The sequence below is a fragment of the Pagrus pagrus genome, assembly GCF_965226575.1.
Source record: "Pagrus pagrus genome assembly, chromosome: 18".
NCBI classification, from domain to species: Eukaryota; Metazoa; Chordata; class Actinopteri; order Spariformes; family Sparidae; genus Pagrus; species Pagrus pagrus.
Genome location: NC_140202.1, coordinates 18,669,975 through 18,695,924, shown reverse-complemented (window position 1 = coordinate 18,695,924; position 25,950 = coordinate 18,669,975). Strand labels below are relative to the sequence as shown.

Below are 25,950 nucleotides of genomic sequence, written 5' to 3'. Positions count from 1 at the left end.
AGACCCCAGTGCTGTTCATACTACAGTCACACAGTACACTGCGTAGTAGTCATAGACGAGTATAGCAACTGAGCGACATACGTCGCCCCTCCCTTCCTCCTCTGGAAGTGTTGCTAAGAGCTATAGGGTGCAATTTGCTCAGTGCCACAGATGGATAAGGTGGTAATTAACAATGTAGGCTATAACGAAACTATAAATAGTAACAGCATGAAAACTTAATATTCAATAACACTGAGCTATTTTTATTCAGGAGTTGGCTAAAGGGCTTTGCTAGCAAAAAAAAAGAAGGTTGTGGCTGATTCATCTAATCATGGAGTTAAATATAACAGCAGTCATGTGGAACTGTAAATGTTTTGGGTATCTTGAGATAATCTCCCTTTCTTAAGTCTGACATGAGTGCTGAAAGTGTGCTCTTCTCTTTTCCCATCTCACTATGTCTCAGTAGCAAGGACTGAGTCACAATCCTTCAAGGCATCTCTCACACTCACACACAGTCAAACACACGCAACAGACAGTTGAGTTTACACAAAGGCGTGGGTGAGAGAGCTGGAGAACTACTGGGGCTTCCTTAACAGGACTCTAGTGGTTCTTGTCTGAGGCCATTTGTTCTGTGCCCTGACACCAGTGCTACGTGAAATAAAGGCAGCATAGGTTTTATGTGTCCATTAGGGTGTAGACAAAGAAAGTTCTGAAACAACTGGTGTTAAAACTTTATGTTGGCCTCATTAAATCACTGTCAGGTAATTACGCCCATCACAGATTTAAGTGGGGTCCTTTGTGACCTGATAAAAGTCTAATGGTGTTAAAAACTAGAAATTAAACGTATTCATTCATGTTATCATCCAGTCATTGTTGTAACTTAATTATTCAATAAAAGGGCTAATGCATCCCAAAGTTTGGAAAATGATTATATTATCATAACCACTGTACTTTACTGTTTAACTTATACCAGAAGCCATAACTGTAACTACAGACTTACATGATCACAACACGCACATGACTGACCCTAAATTTAATTTCTAAATTATTTAAGAAATGTATAATTATGACTTTTAGTCAGCCCTGGAGAAATTTTCCAAAAATAAATTTTTTCTTGTATTCCTTGCCTGCAATAAATTCACCCATCTCTCTTCATACAGCTTGCTGCCATACTGCTTTTCTTGGAAATTATCCCCAAAATGGCTACTACAAGTAATTTGTTGTGCAAACAGTGATGACAGGGTCAGACAGGAAATGCCTGAGTGAAGGGCTGTAGGGAGGGATCCCTTTCACTGGAGCAAAGGCCTGAGAGGCCAACGATGCCGAATGAAGATAAACCAGGTCCATGGCATGTCCCGGCATATAAGAGTATCAAGTTGCCCTGTCACTGTGTTGGCTCATACTAAGTATGTATTTGGGCAGCTGCGCTGTACGTATGTGAGTGCGTGTGTGTGTGTGTTGTCTGCTTTGATCAAACTGCAGTGTATATGCACTATAAGTCTGTGATGCACTTCCACACATGCATGAAATCAAGCTGTCTCAGCTTTTACGTGTGCATTCCTGTTTGTTTAGGTGCATCAGTGTGTGTGATCTCTCTGAACCTGTCCCCCTGCTGTCCTCACCTGCTGAAGTCCTTCTCAGTCTCCAGCTCCTCTTCTCCGTGGCCAAGACGCAGGAGGTGGCGCTCATCGATGTCTAGAGCCATGATCTTTTCAAACAGCTGGTTCAGAGCCTGGTGTAGAGTTGTGGCAACAATGTAAACATGATCAGATCTGGAAAATCCTTACTTTGACATGTGTGTGTAATTTGTCTACCAACAGTACTTGTTCATATAAACATGTTTTGACTGCCTTCATTCTAATTCTTCATACCGTACCACTGATGCATCATATTTGAGGTATTTAGCATGCTAAAAAGCATGTGTATATTCCTGTATAAGGGATGTAAATTTAATATCAACTCAACTATAAGGTTTTTCATCATTGTATCAGCTATGCTTCTTGTGGCCAAGTTTCCTTTTGGCAAGCTTCCACTGGTCTAAAACAACAGCCGATTACTTTATGATTAAATACTGAGGGGTGGCAGACCAGGGCACAAGGGAGCTTAGATGTTAATTTTTCTTCCATGGTTTGAAAGCGACTATAGCCTGATTAATAGGCAGCTCTGAGCACAAGCACTAAATTCTCCAGACAGCTAAACAGTTTTTTGAGCAGGATGTTGGGGAAACTTTTCAGAGAGATGTATGCTGTGCTGGTTTATGTGTAGATGGACTGTGTGTGTGTGTATGTGTGTGTGTGTGTGTGTGGGGGGGGGGGGGGGGGGGGGTAGCTAACCTGATTCGAGTGTGTCACTATGAGGGTCCTTTGCTCAGGAAAGTTGTGATAGAGGTTTGAGATGATCTGGACAGCAACATCTGTCTTTCCGGTACCTGGTGGTCCAACAACCTACAGAGGGGGTGTGAAGAAAGAGATGATAAATGTTAACAGAAAGAAGCAGAAGAGAAGATATGCACAATCACAAGTTAGGTCACAGCGCAACGGCGCCTGCATTAGAAACACCCTAGTGGTTGCGACAGCTAGGCCATTGGCTTGTCAGAATGGGCTAGGCTGGTGCGCCATCGTTGGCAGTGCCAATGCAATGCAACAAGGCTGTGGTGTTGTCTGGCGTGCCAAAACCCCAGTGACTGTACAGATGGGCAAAGACACAGACAGCTACTAAAAATGGAGAAAAGCTAAAAGGAGGCATAGCTATCTTTCAAGCCTAGTAGTACTTCATCTCTGTATACAACTTACAATGATAATAAGCCTTGTATTAACTGAACTGGAGGGAATAGCACAACCAATCTACTAAATAAATATTCATGAAACAGGTTGGTCTTGGTGTGGGTATCTCAGGTGAGTAATTTCTGCTGAAATAGTAAGCACAATTAGATACTCCTGCATAAATCAGTACATAATGAGCTCCTTGGTTTTCCTACATGAAAGTAAAACAGACAGGGAGGAAGTGTGTGTTTGTTATGGCTGCTAACGACTGTAACATGTGCTAGAAGGAAGGTTAGAGGGGTGAGGAGAGGTGCACAGAAAGGCATGCATACATAGTTGTTTTACGACTCTGCTGATAGCCCACTTGCCATATTTACCTCAGCTAGCTGCATAATAAATAACTCAGACATCACCGCCAGCTCCCGAACACCACATCAGAACACTACCTATGTCAAAACAGCGCAATAACAGCGCGCTGGAATGAAATCGCTGTGGATGTGCATATGGACTGGGTGTATCCATGGCTTTAATCCTATGTCATTATACGTGTGGCAGAGTATTTCATTAGCAATGCCAAAATTACAGAGGAGTTCAGGGAAATTTGTCGCCCCTCTACATGAGTGATGGAGATAAGGACACCAAACAGCAGCATATTTACTGGTAAGGGAATTCCCTTGGTGTACATCATAAAGATTAATGGTTGCAAATCGCTGGCTTTAGAACAGCGAGCTGGAACAGTATGCACCTGCAGTATCAGCTCTCACTGGACCGACTAGAGGCTTTGCTCAGAAGGCATCACACCCAATGATACGCCTGATGACTTTAAAACATAGCTTGTTCTCCTAATTTAGTCCCCTATGTTTGTAACTTTAACTTTGTCAAAATTAAACATTAGTTTGTGTGTGACTTTAAAATGAAAAATGTATAAAGTATCTTTTGTTTGTACAGCGATCAACTTAATCTGAGTCTGTTGAAATCTTTCCATTTTATATTTAAAATGGATCATTTATATGTTTCAGATTTTCTTTGGGTGGCTTTCATTCAATCTTGAATCTTATGTGAGAAACATACATTTAAAACACAGAATACAAAGTCCTTACCATGGTGAGTCCTGGCTGCATCCCAGCCCGAATGGCTTCAATCTGAGTAGGAGTGAACTGAATCGTATTCCTGTAAGAAATGCACATTGCTGATATTAATAAATCAAGTAATTAGTTGGAGCTATTGAATATCCTTGACGGCATAAACAAATTTGTGATCAAATCCTTTCATTAGCTTTTTTTTTTTAAAGAGATGCTTAATGCTGCAAGTTTTGTTGTGGTGTTTTTGAGACCATCTTGAAAGATTGTTAATCTCCGGGGTTCCCCATGGACATGTTGTTTCTATCAAGATTTAAATATCAAAGTGCAAACCGAACATGCTCAAGCACCAAAAGATGAATCTTAAACTTTCATGAAGGGCAATTATTTTTTGGTGTTATTATTAGTACAGGAATATTAAAGCGCTCTCTGTTCACCTTTAATTGCATAAAATCTTCCAAGCGTCGGCATAACAACGACCAAAATAGCACCACAAGATTACATGGCAAACAAGTCAGAGGAAATACCATGGAGACAGGCACAGACCAACAAAATACTCAGAGGCTCAAAGTAGGGTACCTTTAATAAGCATTTTGACTGGTGCATCTGTGCTGTTTTATAGGGTTCAAAGTTATTATGAGGTTAAGGATGTTAAATATGCTGCTATATAATTCACACTTTCAGCCAGAACTCGGGAATGAGGGTTAATGTACTGCATATTCAGTGAGTGCTATTTAAGGTCAGAGAAAGTCAAAGTTTAATCAAACACTGAACAACTTTTGGACCCCTAATCCCATTAGGTTGTGAACGGGAAGGCCTGAGTAATGGCCTTGAACTCCTACCGTTTGGGCTGGTTGTAGGGATACGGTCCACGGTTCGGGGTGACATAGGGCTCAACGATTAAGGTCATGTCTTCCGCTTTGTCCTCCACTTCTTCATCAGCCTTTCTCTTCTTCCCTTTATCTGCTTTGTTTGAGATGGGAAACTTAATTCTGGTAAAGCAAAAGGAAAAAGACAAAGAGGGATTATTATGGCCATTATATAATATAATAGAAATCAACATCAACTCGTGTCTTTATCATTTAATTATTGGATCTTTGAGTTTCACCTGAAAGGGAAGACCTGCAGTTCGGGGTTCTCCTCTGTGACCTTGATGGTATAACCAGGGAAACATGAACGCAAATGGTCCAGAGACAGAAAGGTGTCATTGAAGTCCAGGGTGGAGATCTGGTTAGGCATTTTGGAGTAGTGGGCACTGCCTGGGTCGCCATAGCCAAGGATAATGTCGTGAAGCCAGTCAGGGACAACACACTCTGTGTTCATCAGGTTTCTGATGGTCTCCAGCACAGCCTAACACAAAGACATATGAGATGGAAATCAACCAATAGATTGCAAAGTAAAAACAGGGTGTCTACAGGTATCAGACAATTAAATGTAATGCTTAATACTTTTTACGATATTTTTTACCATATTTTAAAATTATTTTTACCAACAGGTAAGTGCAATTTCAAAGCAAAAAGACAGAATTAGGATGAGTGGTAGGTGCAAAGAGTTGTAACGTCAGAAAATTTTACTTTCATGTGAAAGTTTGACTAATTCTGACAAAAAACAAGTTAAAGAAAGGATGAATGGAATTATATAAACGTTTTGTGGCAATTAAGAACTCACAAATTCAAATGTATGAATATTTAATGACCATTAAGGCCTTACATTTATAAAAACGCAATTTAAGACTTTTATAGATGTGAAGATACCCTGTAAAAAAAATACAATTAATAATAATTTGAAGGTAAAAAAATTCAACTAAATGAGGCACGTCAGAAAACAGACAACTATCCCATTAGAGGTGGTTCTGCTGGATAACAATAGCTGCGTGGTGGGCTGATGGGACAGCAGGTAATTTGTATGTCTGTCAATTACATTTTAATGAGCTGCAACCTGTCTAATACCCTCAGCAGCGTCAAACATTGGGTGGGGAAACATGTTAACTTTTATCTGTGTCACACATCAAAGATAGAGAAGAATGTTTCTTGAATACCCATTAGTTCCTGTGCTTTTCAAATTCATAAAAAAAGAAACACTTCAAAATTATCTGTCATTTCTCCCGCTGTGAGAGACAGAAATGGGTGGGCGAAATTGGAAACAGCAGATTTGACAAAGCAGTAATCAGAAGCTCTCAAATAAAGTATGAGACAAAAAGCAATTAACATTCAAAGGAAAAACAACATAGACAGATGGGAGAAAAAGTTTCACACTCACACGTGGATAACTTTACTGTGACCTGCAGAAAAACTTGCCAACATAGGTTTATCTTTCTTTACCTCCTTTAACAGCAGGGTTCAGCTGAGGGCACCTGTATGTTATACTGATAAAATTACATGCTTTCCTACAGAAAGCATAACAGTGCCTTGCTACCACAAGGGGATTCGTTAAGGTGAGAGAGAGGTGGGGGTAAATATCACATGAATATCCAGTGAGAAGTGTCTCTCACTGGGATCACCGAGAGGGCCTTGAGTGGCTGGTAATCTCAGGGCTGCCCTGGCCCCAACCTCACAGATGCAATACCCAAGAGAGTATAATATGTGCGATACATCACTCTGGGGTGGTGTTGGTAGGACCAGAGCTCAAGGTCTGAAGATAAAGCACTCAAACACAATGTAGAGTAGAGTCAAACCTTGAAATTGTTCTCCTTGGGTTTGCGTCTCATGATGATGTTGAAAGTCTCGTATGGGTCTTCGGTGGCACTCTGGATGCTGCTGGTCATGTCCTGTTGATACTGGTTCGGATCCAGCCATACACGGAACGTTCTGGCGTCTCCTCGCAGCTTGGGCTTCGGGTCAGGTCCTAGAACAGAGAGGCAGGGAGAATACTTGTTATAGCAACAGAGTTATGATGGTGGCCTTTAGTGATAAATAGACAATGAAAAAATCTAAATTTGTCTGCCATATTTCAAGTCAGTGTTACATGATGTTAACTAGAGCTGCAACAATAAGTTGAAAAAAAAGAAGACGATTCATCAATTTATAGTTTCAGTAATTTTTCAAACAAAATGTCAAACATGCTGGTTCCACCTTCTTAAATGTTAGGATTCATTTTCTTATTCATTTTTCATAGTGAATGATGATTCTTTGGGTTTGGACTGTTGGTTCGCCCAATTATGCAATTTGAAAAAGTCACTTTGGGCTCTGGGATTTTATAGCCAAAACGACTAATTGATATTTGTTAAAATCATTATTAGTTGCTGCCATATCATAAACCTAAATGGCCCATGGCAATAAGACAATGACGAAAGACGTGGTAGCTCACTCTTTATTCGTTAATGTATGTATTGATGATTTTAGCATAGCAAGCCATTTTGGCAGCTTTCTGGACTAAACAGGACAATCAAAGAAAATGGTATGGTGGGGCTTTAGAAAAACAAGGGTCAAATTAAAGTTGATTGGATAAAGTGGGCAGGGATACCAAATTTCCTCTCTTTTACTGCATGAGCAGGTGGAGGAGAGATATGGTCTACAGACCAAACACTCTATTAATAGTGATTCCTGTGTGAATATAGAGCTTTCTAACACTTATTTTTAAGCAAACATCACTTACAGCAGCTTTAACTCTGATGGGCTAATTCTAAAACCATGATTTCAATAGCCATACCCATCCTATCCTTACATTAAAAAAATAAAACCCTTTAAAAAGAGCTCACCTTGGCTTGCCTTGCTACAGTACTATGCCTCCCCAGGGACAGGAATTAAATGTAGATGCTTGACTGACAGGCCACAGGCTTTAGGCTTACTCCCATAGGGTGCGTGAGTGGAGCAGCAAGTGCAGCTTTCACAGATGTCTAAATAGATTCTTGTATGGAGCCGCAGGTCACAGAGCAGGAGAGTGAAACTCAATCCTGTTGGCCTCTGGTGTGTTTGTGTGTGTGTGTGTGTGGGCTCATAAATGTGTACATCTGTACAGTTATGTGGGGATTGTCAAATCTGCCTTACTGAGAGGAGTGTGGTGATAGCTTAGGAGTTGAAGCTACACCCTCAACACCATGGGATAACAATGTGGAGAGCTGGGCCAAGGTGTGTGAGTATGTGTCATTGTATAAAACTGTCAGTTACTGAAAGGTAGGATTAAATCAGTACATGATTTAAATGTATGCTCCTTTAACTTGAATTGAATTTGTATGTTTGTAACATCCTATTTTCTAACACATACACAAACAATACAGCTTTTAGAACAGGACATAAGTCAATTATAGTGCCTTAGAATGCACCTCCCAGCTCGTCTCCCCACACCTCCACCAGGTGCCCTGTGATTTATGTGACACCGCCCCACCATCCTGTTAGCCAGAGTACCACTTAGCCCTGCTGGGGATCTGAAAGTTTAAACAAGCCTACACTGGCAGGGCATGTTCCCCTGGCAGCATGTCTATTTAGAAAGCCCTGCCCTCTGCATATTTAATTCAAACAGATGAGGGAGGATAGAGGAAAGGGTGCTTCACTGCATGGACACATGTTCCCACAGGGGAAACACTTAGAATAGCAGTGCTGCAGGCTAACTTGGGTGAACCAAACCCTCAGAGGGACTGCTTTGGGCCGTGAGGAAGAGCACGACAGGGTAAATAGAGGAGATCGTGTTACTGTATAAACATATTTTACTTTCCAGGAAAGACCAGAGATTCGGTCTGAGGGGATTCAACCTGTGTGGAAATATGGTAGCTTAAAGATACAATGTTTGTACTGTGTCGGACCAGTTGCTCTACTCTGAGGTCCACTGAATGGTGCTATGCTGCCATGTCTTATATTCGTTGTATTTTACCTATTTAATTAATGTTTTTTCGACTAATAGAGCAGACATATTAAGACCATTTTGTAGTTAGGTTAGGTTTTTTGTTTTAGGTGTAAATGTCACACTATCATACATTAACCTTTTAAAATCTAGACAGCGTGCTGGTGTACATAGGTTTTAAATACCATCTGCTTAGGGTCTGAGCCCCTATTTTCTTAAAAGGAGCAAGTTGTTAAATATAGCCAGAATTTTAGTCTAAACCATTAAAAAAAAAAATAATAATAATATTGCAACAACAGTGTTGATTAAGAAATTAAAGAAACAAAATGTCAAGAAATGTAAAACTATTACTTATAGTTTCCTTAGTAAAAGGGAGAATCCAGCTATATTAGCTAACAGTAACCATCTACAGCCAATGATAGCTACCAATGAGCAGCAGTTGTCGTTTACTCTGCCGTTATGCTGCCCACAATATTTTTGGAGCTACCTTCTGAATTCTGGCCATATTTTACAAATTACACCTTGAACCTTCAGATAATCTTTATTGTTTTGTGTGATTGTAGTTGTGTTAAACTGTTTAATAAATAAACTACGGGTAAACTGAGCTGAATGCGGGAACCTACCGTCTTCCAGAGACAGAGGTGAGTGTTTCCTATATGACACATGACTGTATTCTGCAGGACAAGCACATTCGGTGTTCTCTTACAGAAGCATCTATCCCGATATAGCCAATGCAGCTCTTCAGTTAAATCCAATAAATAAAGCAGGGGGCAGGGCCCAAAGCTCTCAGGTGTTGATGTTGACCTCAGGTTAATGGAATGTTAATGTGACCAGGTCAGGTCTCACTGTGACTGTCACCATGACAACACAAGCCTGACCCTCTCCCGAGCATCTGTCGGTGGGGTTGTATGGAAGGTCTGATGGGTGGATGGATGTCGTGTTTCACTGTGCGTGTGTGTGTGTGCAGGCAGGGGCACATATGAGCATACCTTCTTCAATGACGCGCCCCTTGTCATCCAGCATACCCTGCACCTCGCAGCCTCTCACGTACACCAGGCCGGTCTGCTCCACAAAGGGCTGGCGCCGGTCGAAACGCGTGCCGTAGGGCAGGTTGGGCCGCACCGTGATCAGAAAGCAAACGTCATGCTTCCGCAGCCCTGTGGGGAAAAGAGTATGGAGAGACGGGTTAGAGTAAGAGAGAGAGAAAGGGTTTTAGAGAAAGAGTTATAAGGGAGAAAGAGAGGTGATGGGGGAGCGAGACAGAGTAGTAGTGTGGAGGAGTTTAGAGATGCAAGAGAAACCACTCTGTCAGCATTTGCCTGATCTTTAAAACATGAAGCTTTAATTATACGATAGGGAAATGGCTAGTGGATGGAAGGAAGTTATACTTCATACCACCACTGAATTACAAATTGAAAAAAAAAAACATAAAAGCGGGTATGAAGAAAGTGAAAACATCAATTTGGGATACATTAAGCTAACTTTTTTAATATCCAGTTATCCCTCCCATTACTTCTACACCACTTGTCTGATGAAAGAACCCATTTATTTTCTATATTAATTAGTGCAATACACAATTGGCATACATCAGAGTGTGAACATATCCTACATCTTTCTCTGGAGAGCTATAGCAAATGGCTTCGTTGCGCTTTCTATGTCCCAGTGAATCAATATCTTTCAAGGCTGACAAGCTCCTGTTAACATTATCTACAGTGCTCTTATCAGCCGCACAGAGAAATAGAGGGGGGAAACGATCAGAAAATAAAACAAAGAGGCTCGGTGGTAGAGGCTACACAGAAACAGCATGTCTTCACAGAGACACGAGGCAGGCAAGGGTCATGAGTCAAGGCCCAATGGGATGAAAAAGAGAGGTGAGGGAAGACTTTATGGAGGTTATAAACTGCTTACTATGAGTTGACTGTTAGAAGAAACAATAAGAGACAAAGGAGGAAAAGAAAAGGTATAGCGAGGCAGAATGAAAGAGGGAGGTAGTGAGGTGGAATAGTCAAAATGTTTCTGAGGATGCGTTTTGTGATCAAGTAATTTTTTTTGTTAATTTCCATTACCATTATTCTTTGTGAGTAAAAGCGATTAGCATAAGAAATATAAATGGTGGACAGACAATTTCCCCCCAAAAAAGGACAGACACACACATAATATTACCTTCCCACTCATGCTTGATATGATCCTGCACATTGAGATTAATAGTGACATCAGCTCGCACACGGGCAGGCCAGCTCTCTCCGATTTTGGGCTTAGCGACCTCTACTATGGAGAAAGAGGTGATCGTCTGAGCCATCCTGGCCCAGCCTCCAAACACCACTCCACCATACTCTGACTGCCTGTGCAAAGGGACAGACAACAAGAAGTAAGACAGGCGCTGTGGGCTGTTGTCAAGATTGAAATCAGTTGGATTTAGGGCAGCACATGGCACCACTGCTTACTTATTTACTTTTGCAGGAAACGACAAGCAAGTTGCTACAACACTTGACATAATGGGAACACTTATTATGTTAAGCAATGGGTTTCCAAATGTGGTGTACCGAATGTCACAGTCTTTTAATAAAATATTATCACTGTTCCATGCCACCAAGCGAGAGGTAGACAGAGGATAAGAATCTTCATTCATTGAAGTAAAGAGACAAAGTATGCTGGAGCTGAGCTAATGGTAGGAATTTGTTCTACTTAGGTAGACAAAGAAACCAGAGATGCTTATCAGTGAGTGTGCTGGAATCCTATTTCAAACTCAGAACCTGTAAGTTCAATGTGATGTTACATTTTTTTAATCTTATTCAAACTTTTATTAATCCACATGAGACTTTTACCACTTCCTGTTGAGTATCCACTCCCTGCATTTCTCATTTTTAAAATATGAGTATGTGATTAATGAAACTTTGAATATTGATGTCTTCAAAAAAGTGACAGCTCTAATATCAAGTGATCAAGCATCAGATGTTTCCTGTAGCTTTACATAAATGAGGACATCTCACCATGGCTTCATACGCCATACGACATCTTCTATGTCCTGTCTGATCTCGTACGTGGACTCCAGACGAAAGAGGTTGAAGTTCCTCAACAGGTAGTCGTGCAGGGTCAGGAACTGGAGATTCAGCTTGGGCAGTGCTAGACAGCCTAAGAAGACGAACAAAAGAATAGACAGACAGTTAATAATAATCTAAATTTGTGAGTAATAACACACATGCACACTTACAGTTAGTCCATAAGGTCCTAAAGAATATTTTTCCAAAACAATTACAAAAGATTTTGAATAGTCAAAGTTGTATGAAGCCATCTCAAAATGATCATCTGTGTACATTGTAGGTCAAACAACAGACTATTGTTACAGCCAAATAGTAGTATGCTTAAGGAATGCTGCTTGAATGGTCAGTGGTTGGTGAGTTGTTGAAGGTGTCCTTGCCATCTAAAGAGGATTCCCCAAGAGAGAGGTGCCAATTCAGTGCCAGATGAGTGCCCTCAGGATAAGGGATAACACAGGGTGTGTGTGGGTGTATACTTGTGAGAATGAGACACTGACTAGACACTGAGCGTAGCATGTGTGCTCTAGTGCACCTTAACTGTGACACAATCACACACACCTTCGCCTGAGTAGTACTCCGTCGGCACGATGTTCTCATCCCAGATTATCTTCTCTGTTGGATAAAGGGGCATCTGGTTAAGTTGCTCAATCTGAGAGATTCTGCGCTCATGACGCGACACCTGTGTATGTGACAAACAGAGAGGACAAAGACATAGACACAGAGAAATTGGGTTAATGAACGGTTGCCCCTCTGCCTGTTTGGCTCAGTGTCTAGGATCTGTATCTTATCCGTTACTAGAAGACGGACCAGAGAATGAAGAAAAAAAACCTTGCCACAAAATCAGGTCACTAAAGAAATCAGTTACATCATAAGCACAGCAAACGTATGGTATAACTGAAGCTTTTAATCACTTGACATCCTCAATGCAGTTCTGCTGCTAGACCTCAGTTGGCCAATGTCTTTTAAGTGTGTGTGCTTAAACATTTTTCTCTTCATATGTTGTTCTCTAACATACATGACTCTTCTAGTCTGGTGTGCGACTCTACGTAACTGCATTATACTCTGAACGTATCTGTACTCTTTGTACTCATTTGTCCTACCGAGGTGTTGCTGATGCACACACTCATTTTGGCCACAGTGTTTTTACTCTTCTGGAGGGACAAAACATAAGTTACATAAGTTATTTACTATTACAACTCAAGGGGAGTACTATCTGCTTGAATACAAACCAGCTCATCTGTTCCACCACAGAAGGTAAACAGCCTGAACTAGCCTAACATTGGCACAACTATCTCTCGAAAAGAATGGTTCCTTCTCCGTGAGCGTATTCATGAGCATGTTCTCTGCAGCGAGTACGACTGTTTTGCTACCGCGTGGCAGAGTTCTAGTCCCGTGGCCGCTTCTTATTAAACCCACATGGTCAGAGATGTCGGTTGTTGGGGGCAACCTCAGGCGCACACAAATGAGTCCCCTGACATTGTCTCCTGCAACAATCTAATCAGATAATTATGAAACAGCTCTTCTCCGCCGCTTCTCGGAGAGGACCTGGGGAGGGTCTGAGTGGGTAATTATGACTAACCGCCGGACAGCCTTGAAACACCCACTTTGATGAAGAGGTCTTGAGCACATGTGTGAGTGTGTATTGGGAAGACTAGCGGGACAAGGGTCCAGTAGTATCCTGGAGGGGTTTTAAAAAATTGGAAGAGCGAGGGAAGGGGAACCAGAGTGCACAATCAAACTAGCTCTAGCCTTTTAAGAGATATATTTTTTTTAAATAAATAAACATGGCTCTCTATCTTCAAGTCACCCCACGCCACACAAATGCCCACATAAAGCTGTAATTGGATTAGAAGGCAAATTCACGAGGGGCAGGCGGTGAAGAGGGGATACTATATGTATTCCAAGGTCAAGAGCTTAAATTAATTACTTTAAAGTGAGAAACACAAAACCGAATATGCCGTAAGCGCTGACTGGCCAGTTACTGTTCTGGAAAATAACTGTTCACCCACATTGTTTGTAGAGGTGCACCAAGACAAATTATGCATCTTAATACTGCCAGTTGACAAGCACATAGTGCCAAAGTTATTGCTTCATTCCCTCAAACAACTAAGAGAGTTCCATCCAATTAATTTTGATGTCTGAGGGATTAAATATTGATAGATATTTAACAATAAATATGATTAATATTTGGTGTGTAGGATCAGGATCATACTCAGCAGAAAATATGGTCCAAGTTCATAGTTTTGAACAGAAAAGTGTGCCACTGTACTACTGTACCGCAGCAGATTAGTCCTCATTATTTATTACATGCCACTGTGAAGCCTTAGTCTTGCATGGTATGCAAGACACCCAATAGAGTATTTACTTATTAATTTTAAATGCTATGGCCGTCTCCCAAAAATCAGATAACTGCCACAAAGACTTAAGAACTCAAATGCCTGCATGGACAATTTCATAAGAGCTAAGACTGCACTTACCAGCAGCTCCAAGAGAACCACCTTCTCATAGGGGGTGTCTTGCCCTTCCGCCAGCTCTGGCAGCAGACACAGATACGAGGCCACCTGGTGGAGTGTATTGGGACTATGGAAAAAGATGAGAAACAAGTGGTTAGTCAGCTAGAAAATGTGCATTTGCAAATGACACATTTAGCTGACGCTCTTATCCAGAGCAGAATGACAATAAGCAGATAATAACTAATTGCCGTCCAATGACAATGATTTGGTAATGACTGAAATGGTGGAGATTAAGATTACGACTGGGACAATGTGATGTCTATTCATTTCACAATGATTAAAAATAACATTCTGACTTTATATAATTGCTTTGGTGCACCATATTTATAAAAATAAATCATGATCATCAGCCTCTTTTCTGGGACACTACCTCGCTCCTGAACATTTTGCAAATGGCGAATGCAACAACACTATGTATGTGACCATACACAGCCTTATCAAATTCTTTGTGCTTGTTAGCACTGCGGCACAAAGCAATACTTCTGTTTGCTTTGACACTGCACTCCTGCCCTGTCAGCATGTGTGTGTTAAGGGGCCAGGGCGCACTGATGCGACAGGATTATGAAAATCAAAGCCCATCTCCATCTCGGAAAGCTGAGGCATGGCTCTCTGCATACAGACCTGTTTTAATCAGGCTGACACAGTGTGACAAAGGCAGGGTCTGGTACACAACGAAGGACAGGGCCTGGACACATTGTGACAGCTCTTGACAGCCACACGTGGCACTGAGCGACTGTATCCGTGTATGTGCATGCATTCTGCTACTTGTGATGCCACGCTTGGGCAGTGGGGTGGCAATTCTGCCAATGTTGCAGTCTGGTGGCCCAGAGGATGACCTGCCATAGGTCATGTGGACATTCCTTCCCTTAGCAACAAAATAACAGCAGCACAAGAAGTCACTCTGCGTAATGGAGATGACTGGACCAGGTCATGACTGACAGATGAGCTACTGGCAAGGCAAGGTAAGGATGGGGACATGATAGAAACTGGTCTACAGCAAGTTTACTCTATAGTATGAAGGCTGTTTTGTTCAGATTTTGAGTAAGCACTTTTAATAAGCTGATGTGCAATGTCATCGCTTAAGGAAAAACAGGCAGCTTTTGCCTTTCAAGTAACAGCCTATCAACAGTGACTAATCTGAATCTGCAAAGTAACTTAAGTTTTTAAATAAATGGAGCGGTGGAAAAACTACAATATTTGCCTTCAAAATGTAGTGGAGTGAAGTTTAAAGCAGCAAACTTTTCATGTCAGGGACCAATATCAAAGGCATAAATTAGACCAATGACCCCAATCTGATAAGAATTTAGCTTTCAGATGTTTTATTACAGAAAGTTTATGAAACACATGACCAACTTAGTCATATAAGGTCACTGTATTGCTTATGGATGAAATTATAGTGATTATAACTTATGCCCCTTTTTGCTTGGGACCCCCCGGAACTCCCTCAAGGACCCCATTTTGAGAACCACTAGTATAAAGTAGCAGCAATTAGAAATACTCAAGTACAAGTGCTTCAAAATTGCCCTTAAGTGCAGTATTACTAATAATCTGATTTACATTGGGCATTCTTAAATAAAGTAACATAAAATGGAAACACCCTTTCCAATGACAGCCCAACACTGAGGAACTAATCCACAGAACTAATTACACCAATTATTTTGACATTTCCAGTAGTGATGACTCTCTTCAATTTCTGATAGCATTTCAAAGTGATGCATACTCTTTGATCTTGTAGTCAATTCATTTCTTTGGCCTGAAATGACACTCAACACGTTTTATGTAACTGAAATAAGTGTCTGTGTGTACGTGTGTGTATGTGTGAGAATGGGTGTGTACATGTGTGGGCAGGCTATGCAATAATGCTGCGTTTGTGTGTTTGGGGGACTTAGCGGATAAATTCAGAGCGGCGGGTGACTGGGAGCTTAGCCCGTGGGTAGTGCAGCTGGAATAAACTGGCATTAGCGTGAGTTGTTTGGATGAAAAGTGCCTCGTTAAATCTGATCGGCATATTTGGAGTTACCCAGGAGCTGCTTTGGTGACAGTTGCGGAGCAGGGAACAATGCGGTTCCTGCTATATTCAAAACCCTAATTCTGAGGAAAGGAGCAGAGCTTCTAGAAATACATGAAATGGTTCAGCTAAGTCTGTACCTGATTCAGCTCAGCGTGGCTCATAACCCTCTGCCTGACTCAAAGAAACTTAGATTGGGTTTTAAAGCATTTATAATCCACTAAGGAGAGGGTGATGGATATACAAACATTGACTGCAAAGAGGAAATTTGTGTTGTTCCAACACCTCAGAGAAATCATGACTAATAATGACACCATACACAAATAAATAAGTCATCAGTCACTCATTGTCAGAATGCTTTAGAGAATAAACATCAGGTTTTAGGACCTTCTAAGAGCACCAATCAATAATTCAAAATTTCCATTAAGATATGAAATGCCAAGAAAGGTTAGAAACCCTGAAGTTATTGCAAATAACTGATAAATCAATGTCTCTTCACTACCCTTTAGCTTGTGCACAGGTTTTAAAAAAACAACAAAAAAAACACACACCAGCCAGTTCATCAAAGCGAGGGTGCTTTTTGGCTCTTTGGCGCGCTAATATGATCTGACAAACACAGCTGTTCAAAGAGTTTATTCTCAAGCCACTGCAAATCGATTAAATTAATGAGGCGTGCCGCGCTCTCTGGCTGGTACCAGCTGCCTGTTCAAGGGCTCACTAGCTGCCATTTAGCAGGGAAGTCAGGCAGCAACGGTGGTGCTGATGCTATACTGCAACACAGCTCAGGGTAGTCTGCATGTGTGTCTGTACTTAAACTGGGGCTTGCATATTTTCGTGATGAAGAAACTTAATAATAAGAGCAGATCTGTAGGTGTGCTGATAAGTTTTGTTTGTTCGTATGAAACTCTTTGCCACAGACAGTAATTTTATAAATGATGGTATGTTCCATAAGGGCATAAAGTAAATATAGTTGGTAAAAAAAGCAAACAGGGTGAGCCACCTCTAACTAGACATGCAGTACATTTTCAAATCCTTGTTAGCAAAAACAACACTCTGGTGCAACAGGATGTGAGTATTAACAGTTCACTGTAATTGTACTCAGTCCAATCATGCATACCCTCCCACCACATCCCTCCATCTGTGCACTGCCAAGCTGCAAGCGCACAAGTTGTTCATGATTCATTCCGGATGTTGTGATTTACCTGAGATGCCCGAACTGTTTGGTCAAGGATTCACGAGTGTCTACTGCTGCTACGCTGGACAGAGCAAAGTCTTGCAACTCTGGGAAATGAGCAAAAGCTGCCCTCTGCAAAACAGAAAACACAGAGCAAAACATTAAGCCTGATTTTCCATGACCTGGATGACTGAGCATCAACATTAAGACTGATGTTCAAATACACACAATCTCTATGGGAAAATACTGCACATGCCAACCTGCCTTGACCAGGATACGCAGGTTAAAAAATAATTATGGATAAAGAAAATCTTCACATCTATTATCATAACTACAAAAGTCACATTTGGTACTGTAGATAGCAGTATTATTTTCTACTCTTGTTGCTCTCTCCCACCACAGATCTACTCCAGATGCACGATCATGCCCAAAGAGATCAATACAGAAAATCACAACACTTTCAGTGAAAAACAACTACAGAATCAAAGCAGACCGGGCAAAGAACATAGCAGAGAAATGTCTAGTATTTACCTGCAGGGAGGTGATTCTGTCATAGTGCAGAGTGGTCATCTCTTTCTCTGTCAGGGCGTTTCCTGTCTGGTCATTGATCTCAAAACCTGTGTAGAACTTCAGCATGTCCAGCAACTACACAGAAACGACAATAATACAAGTAAGTTAGTTTGTATCTCAGTGTGCAAGGATACAATAATTTCAAGTGCATATGCATATACAAGAGTGCTAACCTGGCAGAAGAGATGTCCCTCCTTCTCTCTGTGGGAGAGGCTGGACAGGTGGCAGCTGACCACCAAGTGAGAGTCATCCAGCAGGGTGTTGAACCAACGCCTGGTGGGCAGCAGGGCCTGGACACACAGGACACCTTGTTTACAGCACTGGACTATATGTTGACAGTTGTGGCTAAAATATCTGACCTTCTGACAGTATCTCTATATAACAGGAATATTTTTGGTAAAATAAAACATGGAGGGTGAATTCAGTGGTCAGAACTTAAATACTGAAGAAATTTGCCAGATTTTCTAGATTTGCAGGAAGAAATAGCTACTCCATCACAGAAAAAACTAATTCGGTATTGTATGAATGGACATCTCTCAGAGGTCAAATATATCAATTGACTTAACAACAACCACATTTCCCAGCATCTGGACCACGATTATCCATACATCTTATTGATCCATGGTCTTTTCTTGTCTTGAGGTTATTTTAAATGGTAGAGCAGCAAACAACAAGGCAAAATGGCAGTGTGATGTGAAGAAGACATGGGGAAAAAAACAGGCTACCTCTATAGCTGTTATTCATTTGCTTGTTGTAGCACACAGACACGACATGAAGGCAAGTACAGAGGAAACTTGTCAGAATGAGATAACAGAGCTGCTTTGGTAGCGATGTAAGAAAGAAAAACTCAACATGGTGATAAGCTGACAGTCTGAATGAGAGAATGACTGGTGGACTAGGAACAAAAAAGGAGTTCAATCTATCAAATAACAAAGGCTGAAAATGAAGAAATACCCAGAAAAAAACTGCATTGTGAAATATGATATGGGACATGGAACAGCAAAACACCAACAAAATGAAAAATCTATTATTTTATTCATTGAAAATTGCTCTTCAAAAGGCAGCAGGTGCAGCAAGTGATACCTAAACACTGTGAGAACAGATACCTTGATATCCAACCAGCATCTTTGATCTCAATACAGTCCTGACAGCAGGCATGAAACAGCCATGAAAACGGGGATCTTTTTTTCCCTGCGTTAATTTTCAGGTCGTCATCAGAGAGGGGAAGTATGGATTTCAAGCATCTGAGGCTTTGTAAAAGGATAGCGCTGAAGGACAGAAGATGTCTCTAGAGACCGTCAGCTGGCCGGCCACTAGCTGCTGCCAGGAACGGCAAGGCCGGCCTGTCAGCAGGCAGCCAGATGAAATCTATTGAGCTCCTTCGCTGGTAACAGGAGATCTGCACAGCAAACAATCTTATGTGACATTGTGTCTTCACTTATACAACCTCACTGGCAACGCTGCCTCCGTGAAACATTATGTCAAACTCTATTTTCCTTAATGAAATCTTGTAAATGAACCAATATGATGATAGTTCATAAAGGTTCCTCATTTTTATGAGCTATTTCATCACCCTGAAAACGCCAAGTTATCCTCTGCAACTGAGATGAAGAATAGACTCCACTGCATGACTTCATCCATCATTTAATCACTTAATTAGTTTAGTCTATAAAATTTTAGAAAATGGTGAAAATGGTGATAAATGTTTACTCAAATACATTAATTGTTTCAAAAGTTAATGGGGTCTATTCTGGGCCAAGACCCCGTCTTAGTTTTGTGGAACTCTGCTGAGTAGTTTTTGTGTAATACTGCTGACAAACCAACCAACCGACAAATGGACACAGATGAAAATATAACGTCCTTGGTGGAGGTAATTAATTCATAACAGGATGTTGTCAACTTAAAAATGGTTGATAAAACAAAGTAAACATGCTTTTCCTCCATCGCTCCATCAACCCATCTGTCCAGCAGACTGCACATCACTTTACACCTTACACCAGATGTCAAAAGCCATAAGGCTGAAAATAACCTCTCAGACTGCAATCAAAGACTAGTGTTTCAAATACTGCACAGCTTTGCAGACAGCAGTGACAGAGACGCATTGTGTGGAGTTGAGAGTCAACAATTATCCACTGTCTGCTGACCTGAGTTAGCTATAAATGTGAAGGACAAAAGCCAAATGAGCTCTGCAGAAATTGATGTCTACACTGCTTCCTTCATCAGGATACCATGATTAAGCAAATACACTGCAGCTCTACACTCTGAGGGTCTGACTAGTCTGTGTAATGATTGAGTGCATCATCTTACACTGTAAATTCCCAATAAAGCTATCCAATCTAGGGAATAAAAATGGCAAATGATGTGTCTTACCTCCAAATCAATCATGAGCTCAATGAATCTCTCGCAGTAATGCACTTTGTCCATGGATACAGGCCCTAAGAGAAATAAGGGGGAAATCAGGGAAGTTAGCACTTCACTTTAGATCAGGGGACGCTTGTTGTCGATGGCAAACTCAATCTGACAGACAAGCAGACATGATGATATGAACAAACAAGGCCAAATAAAGATGGGGAACGATAAGATGTAGCAGTGGAAAGGAGGCACTGTAGCTATCACCTAGGACATGAGGATAGCAAACGCATGTGGACAACTCAGAGGTGCCATGCTGAGTGTCTGAGCTTCACTATGAGATACTGCAATGCCAGCACAGCAGCATGCTGGGACCTCAGCCCTCATTAAGTATGTCGGTGCGTGTGTCTGTGTGTGAGTGTGTGCACTTAAAGTTGAGGCATGCAGCAAGCATTAGAGTGATGTGGATCCTGCTGGGCGTTGGATTGTTATCTACTTTGTCAGGTTTGAATTCTACCTAAACACACAAATAAGCTTGTTCTGTTTTTAGCAACCAGGTGGGGGGCCTCTGTGTCGGCCTGCATTACAACACAGGAGTCTGTGCCGGTGGCTGTATGGCAGCTGGAGCACATGCTCCTTCGGCGGCTGCACGACTCAGAAAGAAAGAAGGGGAGTAACTGCAACTGAAATAGCGATGAAAAGGGGTAATATTGTGTTTCATACTGGCAATATGGCCTGGGACTGAAGAGGTGTGTTCTCTAACATTCTGCAAGCTCTAGAAACGCCTCAGTACATTAATCATAGCGGGAAAAGTAGAGAAGTAGAGAGAGCACACGCAAAGACCTGCTTTGGGACCACAGTCACAGGGAGAGTCATCTGGGTCATTCATTTTATTCAGTATTTGGAGGTAGAAATCCACACGTGGGATACACAATTTTTTTAATTAAAACAGGACCAAAATCTAATGGGCATTTCTTTTGCTGAAGGAATTCCACGAGAGGCAGATGTGCACAGCACCACAATGAAATCCCAAGGGAAATAAACATATTTTTTCCTGTTTACCTGATGGCGGAATTGATCCCAGAACTCCAAGAAACTTTTTAATGAGAGCTGAGAGGAAGGTCCTCTCTTTTTTGGCCCTGAGGAAGATATGAAGAAAAGCAAATCAGAAGAAGCTTAGAAACAAAACATCATTTTCTCGTCTGTATAGATCTGAACACACAAGCAGAGAAAATAATATTACAGCTCAGCTGCGTCAGCATCCATCTTTTCAAATTTCTTCTTGATTAGATTCCAGAACTTCTGCAGCTTTGGAACTTTCTTCAGCTCGTGTTGGAGTCTGGACTGCAAACATGACAGAAACCAATTAGTGTTAAAGCAAAGAGGCGAATGTGTCCTACAAAATGATCAAACAACGTCATTACTTGGTGTGCATCGTTAACCACCAGAGAAACTTAATTAAGGTAATAGGTAGACAACTTACTGGTAGGAGGCACATCCACATAGGCAGAGAGATGAGCTGCTGCACCTGCTCTCTGATCAAATCTACCTCCTGAGAGAGAGGCATACAAAGACAGACAGAGAGAGAGATAATGAAAGAAAGAGATGTCAGAATGTACTGTGTATGACAGATTTTTATTACACATCAGCCCATAATAAAAGTCTGCAACTAAAATATTTAGAGGCCTTTATAGGATACAATCAAAGTGCAGCAGGCTATCACAGCAGATTTTTAAAGTGAGACATCTGCAGTGCTTCCCTGTGGTTTAATGCGGCTGCAGAGGCTACAGATGGGTGGGATCTGACCCAAGTTGTACTGGCTGGTCTACTACTGCCACCTAGTGGACATTACAAATAATTGCCTCAACTTCTACATTTATAAACAAGGCATTGTGGCATTGCCTAGATTACACAGAAAATGTGTTGTTTTGTTTTATGCGCAAGTCCAATCAGTGTTGATGGTAGATGCAGTCAACCGAAGCAATGAAACTCTTCAGTGCGTGCTTTTAACAAAGAAAGCCGAGTTATGCTGCTGCATTGCCTGCATGAACTAGGATCCATTGCGCACAGAAATGTAAAATATACTCTGTACTCATATTTTGGGATGCTATAACTGCTTGAAATGTAGCTAGTTTACAAGCAAGAGAACATGTTAATAAGTGACAGCAGGCCTCCTGACTACCAAGAGGGGTAACGAAACAGGCTGGAATAGCTTGTAGTTTTTCCTTTACACCAAATACACCACTGGTGTCCACCGAAGAACATATTTTACAGCAGCAGAACTCAGCTTTTTCTGGCAATATAGCAGCCAACACTGACACGACATCCACTTATAATTTGGCAAATTATCCCTTTCACAATTAAGAAGCCGTTCTTAACCTAAACCCTGATTATTCAAATTCTTATGCAGTTCCCAGTAGAGCATATTTGAAATATGGAATAGTTGACAACTTGATTTTCTTTCCATCTTTCAGGTAATTTGACAAAATCTGTTCCTAGACACAGCAAATTAATATACCATGGTAAAGGAAGTACTCCAACTGTTTAACTGTATTTTGGACTCTCAGGCTAAGCATCTGATTTATCTTCTTATCCAGACGTACACCAATAATACTCTTGCCAATCCATTAACTGTAATTTTATGATAAAATTAATTTGTATTTAAAAAGTTTAAAAATAATGCTTTAGTTGGTGGTTCATATTATCAGGGCTGTTTTCATGGTGCTGTGATAAGCAATACAGAACTTTTTTAATAAATCTGTGTAGAGAAATCATCATTCTTCAAACCATGTAAATAGTGTAATCAAAATTTAAGCTGATTAGCAGCGCCATAATACGCCCAAGGGAAATATGGATATCAATGTAGTGTTACATACCAGACTGTTGAAGCAGTGGTCCAGGAAGACCAATAGAACGGTTTGTTCTTTCAATGTGAGGCCAGCTTCATCACCTGCCAATACAGCTTCCATCACACATTTGAAGAAGAATGGGAAATGGTTTGGCTCCTTCTTGAACACCTGATGATTGTCAAAAGATAGAATGATGTTGTAGAAAGCAATTAGTTGGTAGGGTTAGGTAATGGTATCATCAGCGATGGTGACATACAGTCTTCAGAAGCTAGGTCACCAGTCAATGACAATTAGTCCAAACTTAGATGAGGAACTGCATTTCTTACCTCCCAAGCTGGGACATTCTCTCTGAACTTCTCGTTGACGATGCAACAAATGGACATGAGGTAGGCATTGCTCGACACCTCGGCAGTGTAGTTCACCCACAGGTAGTTCTCAAGATACTGGCTGAAAGATGCAAAAAAAAAAAAGTATGAATATCTACTTACCAAGCCGTGTTACCACTGTTGATTCATTAATGCTTAATAGAAAAGAGGAAATAAGAAGAAGTGAAATATCCCACCTGAACTCAAGCAGCATAATTTTTCTGATGGCAAATCTGTGAACAGACGGGAAAGAACAACAACAATGGGGTGAGATAAATTAGCGTGAATTGTTTTCACTGGATTAAATACAGCAGTTACAGTTGAAGATACTACAAACATACATACATACATGTTATATTCATTTTTATTGTTTTGTTGTTTTTCTGTAAGAGAGGGGGGGTCCTTCATATAAGGCTGATGGCATTGTATTATTGTATCTAATGTTGTGTGCAATAAAAATAAAAATAAAATAAAATAAAAAATGTGTACTTACTTAGACTTGAGAATCTCTTTTTCGTAAACATCTTCCATCACCTAAACAAAAAGAAAAGCAGGTTAAAATTCTCAGGGGCAGACACAGGTGATCCCCTCCCTCAATGTGTTAACTGACTGGAGAAGCAGCATATAACACCTCTTTACTATTTTATTTTGACTAACTAAATGATTAGCAGACATTCCAGTTAGAACCAAGACACATGCTACACATTCTATGATAAATAAAGTATATACAGTAGAACAAATGTTTTGCAACAAATAAACATTCTATACAGTATATTGACACCTCTAAGATCCAGCAGTGCCTATAACTCACCTTAGGGTCAAAGGGTAGTTTATTCTTGGCATGAGGAGCCCAGTATTTATTAGCCAACTGAAAAAAGGAAATGAGGAAAACATCAATAGAAGTCAACATGGCAGCACGACCATACATAAAGCCCATTCAACACCACAGTGGTGAGCACAAATGATGCATTAACAAGATGCTGAATGGGTGCAAAGCTCAACAAGATAAACACTTCTGTGGTCGTCTGATTTGGATTTATACTCTTCGGGTTTAACACCAAATAGAGAAATATCGAGACAAGAGAAAATTCTGAACAAAGACTGAACATTACTAGAGTAACAGAACAAATGCTATATCACTGGTCCATTCCTCCTAGTTGCCTCCATCTCCCCATCCCACACATTAATACTTTTTACATGTAGTGGGATGACACAGGATGCAGTAATTTATTATTTTGTGGAACTGGAGTTCATGTCCTCTAAACAGACTCACTGGATCAATGTACAAAACTGACTGCAGGTGAGGACACACTCTTGATGTATTCAGCATGGAAAAACGTATTTCAACATACAGTGCTGGACCACATGTGTAATGTAACGTCACAATAATTACCTGTGTGACATATTCAGCATTTATCTGGGACACAGAAGGCGCTGCAGCCTTCTTAGCCGGGGTCTCTTTCTCAGTGGTGGCCATCTCAAAACAGCTTTAATAATGACTGTGAGAAAAAGAGCGAAAATAAGATAGTATGAAAGTAATCATAGCTACTCATTAAGACAAACAGGATTTGAATTGAACTTCATGTACTCAGCAAATGTCTGAAAAAATATATGCAAGAACAGTGCTGAGAAAGTTAGCTAGCTAGGTTAAAAACTTTAGAGAATCAAAGTTGATTGCGGGCAATTATAAACATTATAACTACTCAAATGTCTTCCCGATACTTTTATAATTGTCACATTGGTGCCATCGTTCCTATACGATATTAGTTTTAATATAACGGCGGTAAATACTATGTTATCATTAGTAAATGTTAGCCGTTTCTCAATATCAGATGATGAGCTAGGCTAATTAGCAGCTCTGAACAGTCAGAGGCTGACAGAGAGATATTTTTTTGACAATAACTTTATTGTTAGTCCCATTTCGTACGCATATACATATAAAAATGATAAAGTAAGCTCACTTACCTTTTAGTTTACTTCAGCATGAGCGTAAAGTGCCGCTGAACGGCAGGTTACGCATGTACACAACGAAAACGCGCTGTATGCGACCGACTTCCTGAATTGGTACGTCCCTAAAAGTCGTCCCCAAGAACAAGGTCGTATCTTCCGTTCCTACTGAGAAAGCTTTCCCATTTCTCAAAGACAACTTGACTAAGATTGAATTAAAGTACGAAAATCATTGTTAAATATTTCTTTTTCAGAAGACTGAATCATATTTAACAACAGACAGTATAACATACCATATGAAACACGTTTAATGTATTAGTATTTTTTAATTTATAGTACACATCTCTACATTATCACAAATCTATCACATAATTTATATGAAAACAGTAGACACAAACATTATAATAATCATAAACACCATTTAACACAAAACAAACATTGCACTAACATTTCAAATATTTAAGTGGGTGTGATCTGATGTGCTGAACGTCTTGCCACAAATATCACATATACCAGCCTCTGACCTGTGTGGATTAAGATA

General features: G+C 40.6%; 1 protein-coding gene across 1 annotated transcript in view; it reads right to left on the bottom strand.

Annotated features, from left to right (window-relative positions):
• The window catches only part of aqr (aquarius intron-binding spliceosomal factor), a 49,154-nt gene extending 23,636 nt beyond the window's left edge, over positions 1 to 25,518 (bottom strand). The window contains exons 1-25 of the mRNA XM_084381666.1: positions 25,428 to 25,518; positions 24,856 to 24,961; positions 24,274 to 24,330; positions 23,956 to 23,996; positions 23,660 to 23,695; positions 23,424 to 23,544; positions 23,125 to 23,265; positions 21,732 to 21,800; positions 21,492 to 21,592; positions 21,311 to 21,387; positions 20,270 to 20,334; positions 18,073 to 18,189; positions 17,861 to 17,974; positions 17,358 to 17,461; positions 14,112 to 14,214; positions 12,193 to 12,313; positions 11,587 to 11,728; positions 10,760 to 10,938; positions 9,586 to 9,753; positions 6,495 to 6,664; positions 4,929 to 5,170; positions 4,663 to 4,812; positions 3,842 to 3,911; positions 2,313 to 2,423; positions 1,602 to 1,711 (exon numbers count right to left, since the gene is read on the bottom strand). Of these exons, the coding sequence (XP_084237792.1) occupies positions 1,602 to 1,711; positions 2,313 to 2,423; positions 3,842 to 3,911; positions 4,663 to 4,812; positions 4,929 to 5,170; positions 6,495 to 6,664; positions 9,586 to 9,753; positions 10,760 to 10,938; positions 11,587 to 11,728; positions 12,193 to 12,313; positions 14,112 to 14,214; positions 17,358 to 17,461; positions 17,861 to 17,974; positions 18,073 to 18,189; positions 20,270 to 20,334; positions 21,311 to 21,387; positions 21,492 to 21,592; positions 21,732 to 21,800; positions 23,125 to 23,265; positions 23,424 to 23,544; positions 23,660 to 23,695; positions 23,956 to 23,996; positions 24,274 to 24,330; positions 24,856 to 24,939 (2,693 nt within the window). The 5' untranslated portion in view covers positions 24,940 to 24,961; positions 25,428 to 25,518. The remainder of the gene's footprint in view (positions 1 to 1,601; positions 1,712 to 2,312; positions 2,424 to 3,841; positions 3,912 to 4,662; positions 4,813 to 4,928; positions 5,171 to 6,494; positions 6,665 to 9,585; positions 9,754 to 10,759; positions 10,939 to 11,586; positions 11,729 to 12,192; positions 12,314 to 14,111; positions 14,215 to 17,357; positions 17,462 to 17,860; positions 17,975 to 18,072; positions 18,190 to 20,269; positions 20,335 to 21,310; positions 21,388 to 21,491; positions 21,593 to 21,731; positions 21,801 to 23,124; positions 23,266 to 23,423; positions 23,545 to 23,659; positions 23,696 to 23,955; positions 23,997 to 24,273; positions 24,331 to 24,855; positions 24,962 to 25,427) is intronic.
• Between the last annotated feature and the right edge of the window lie 432 nt (positions 25,519 to 25,950).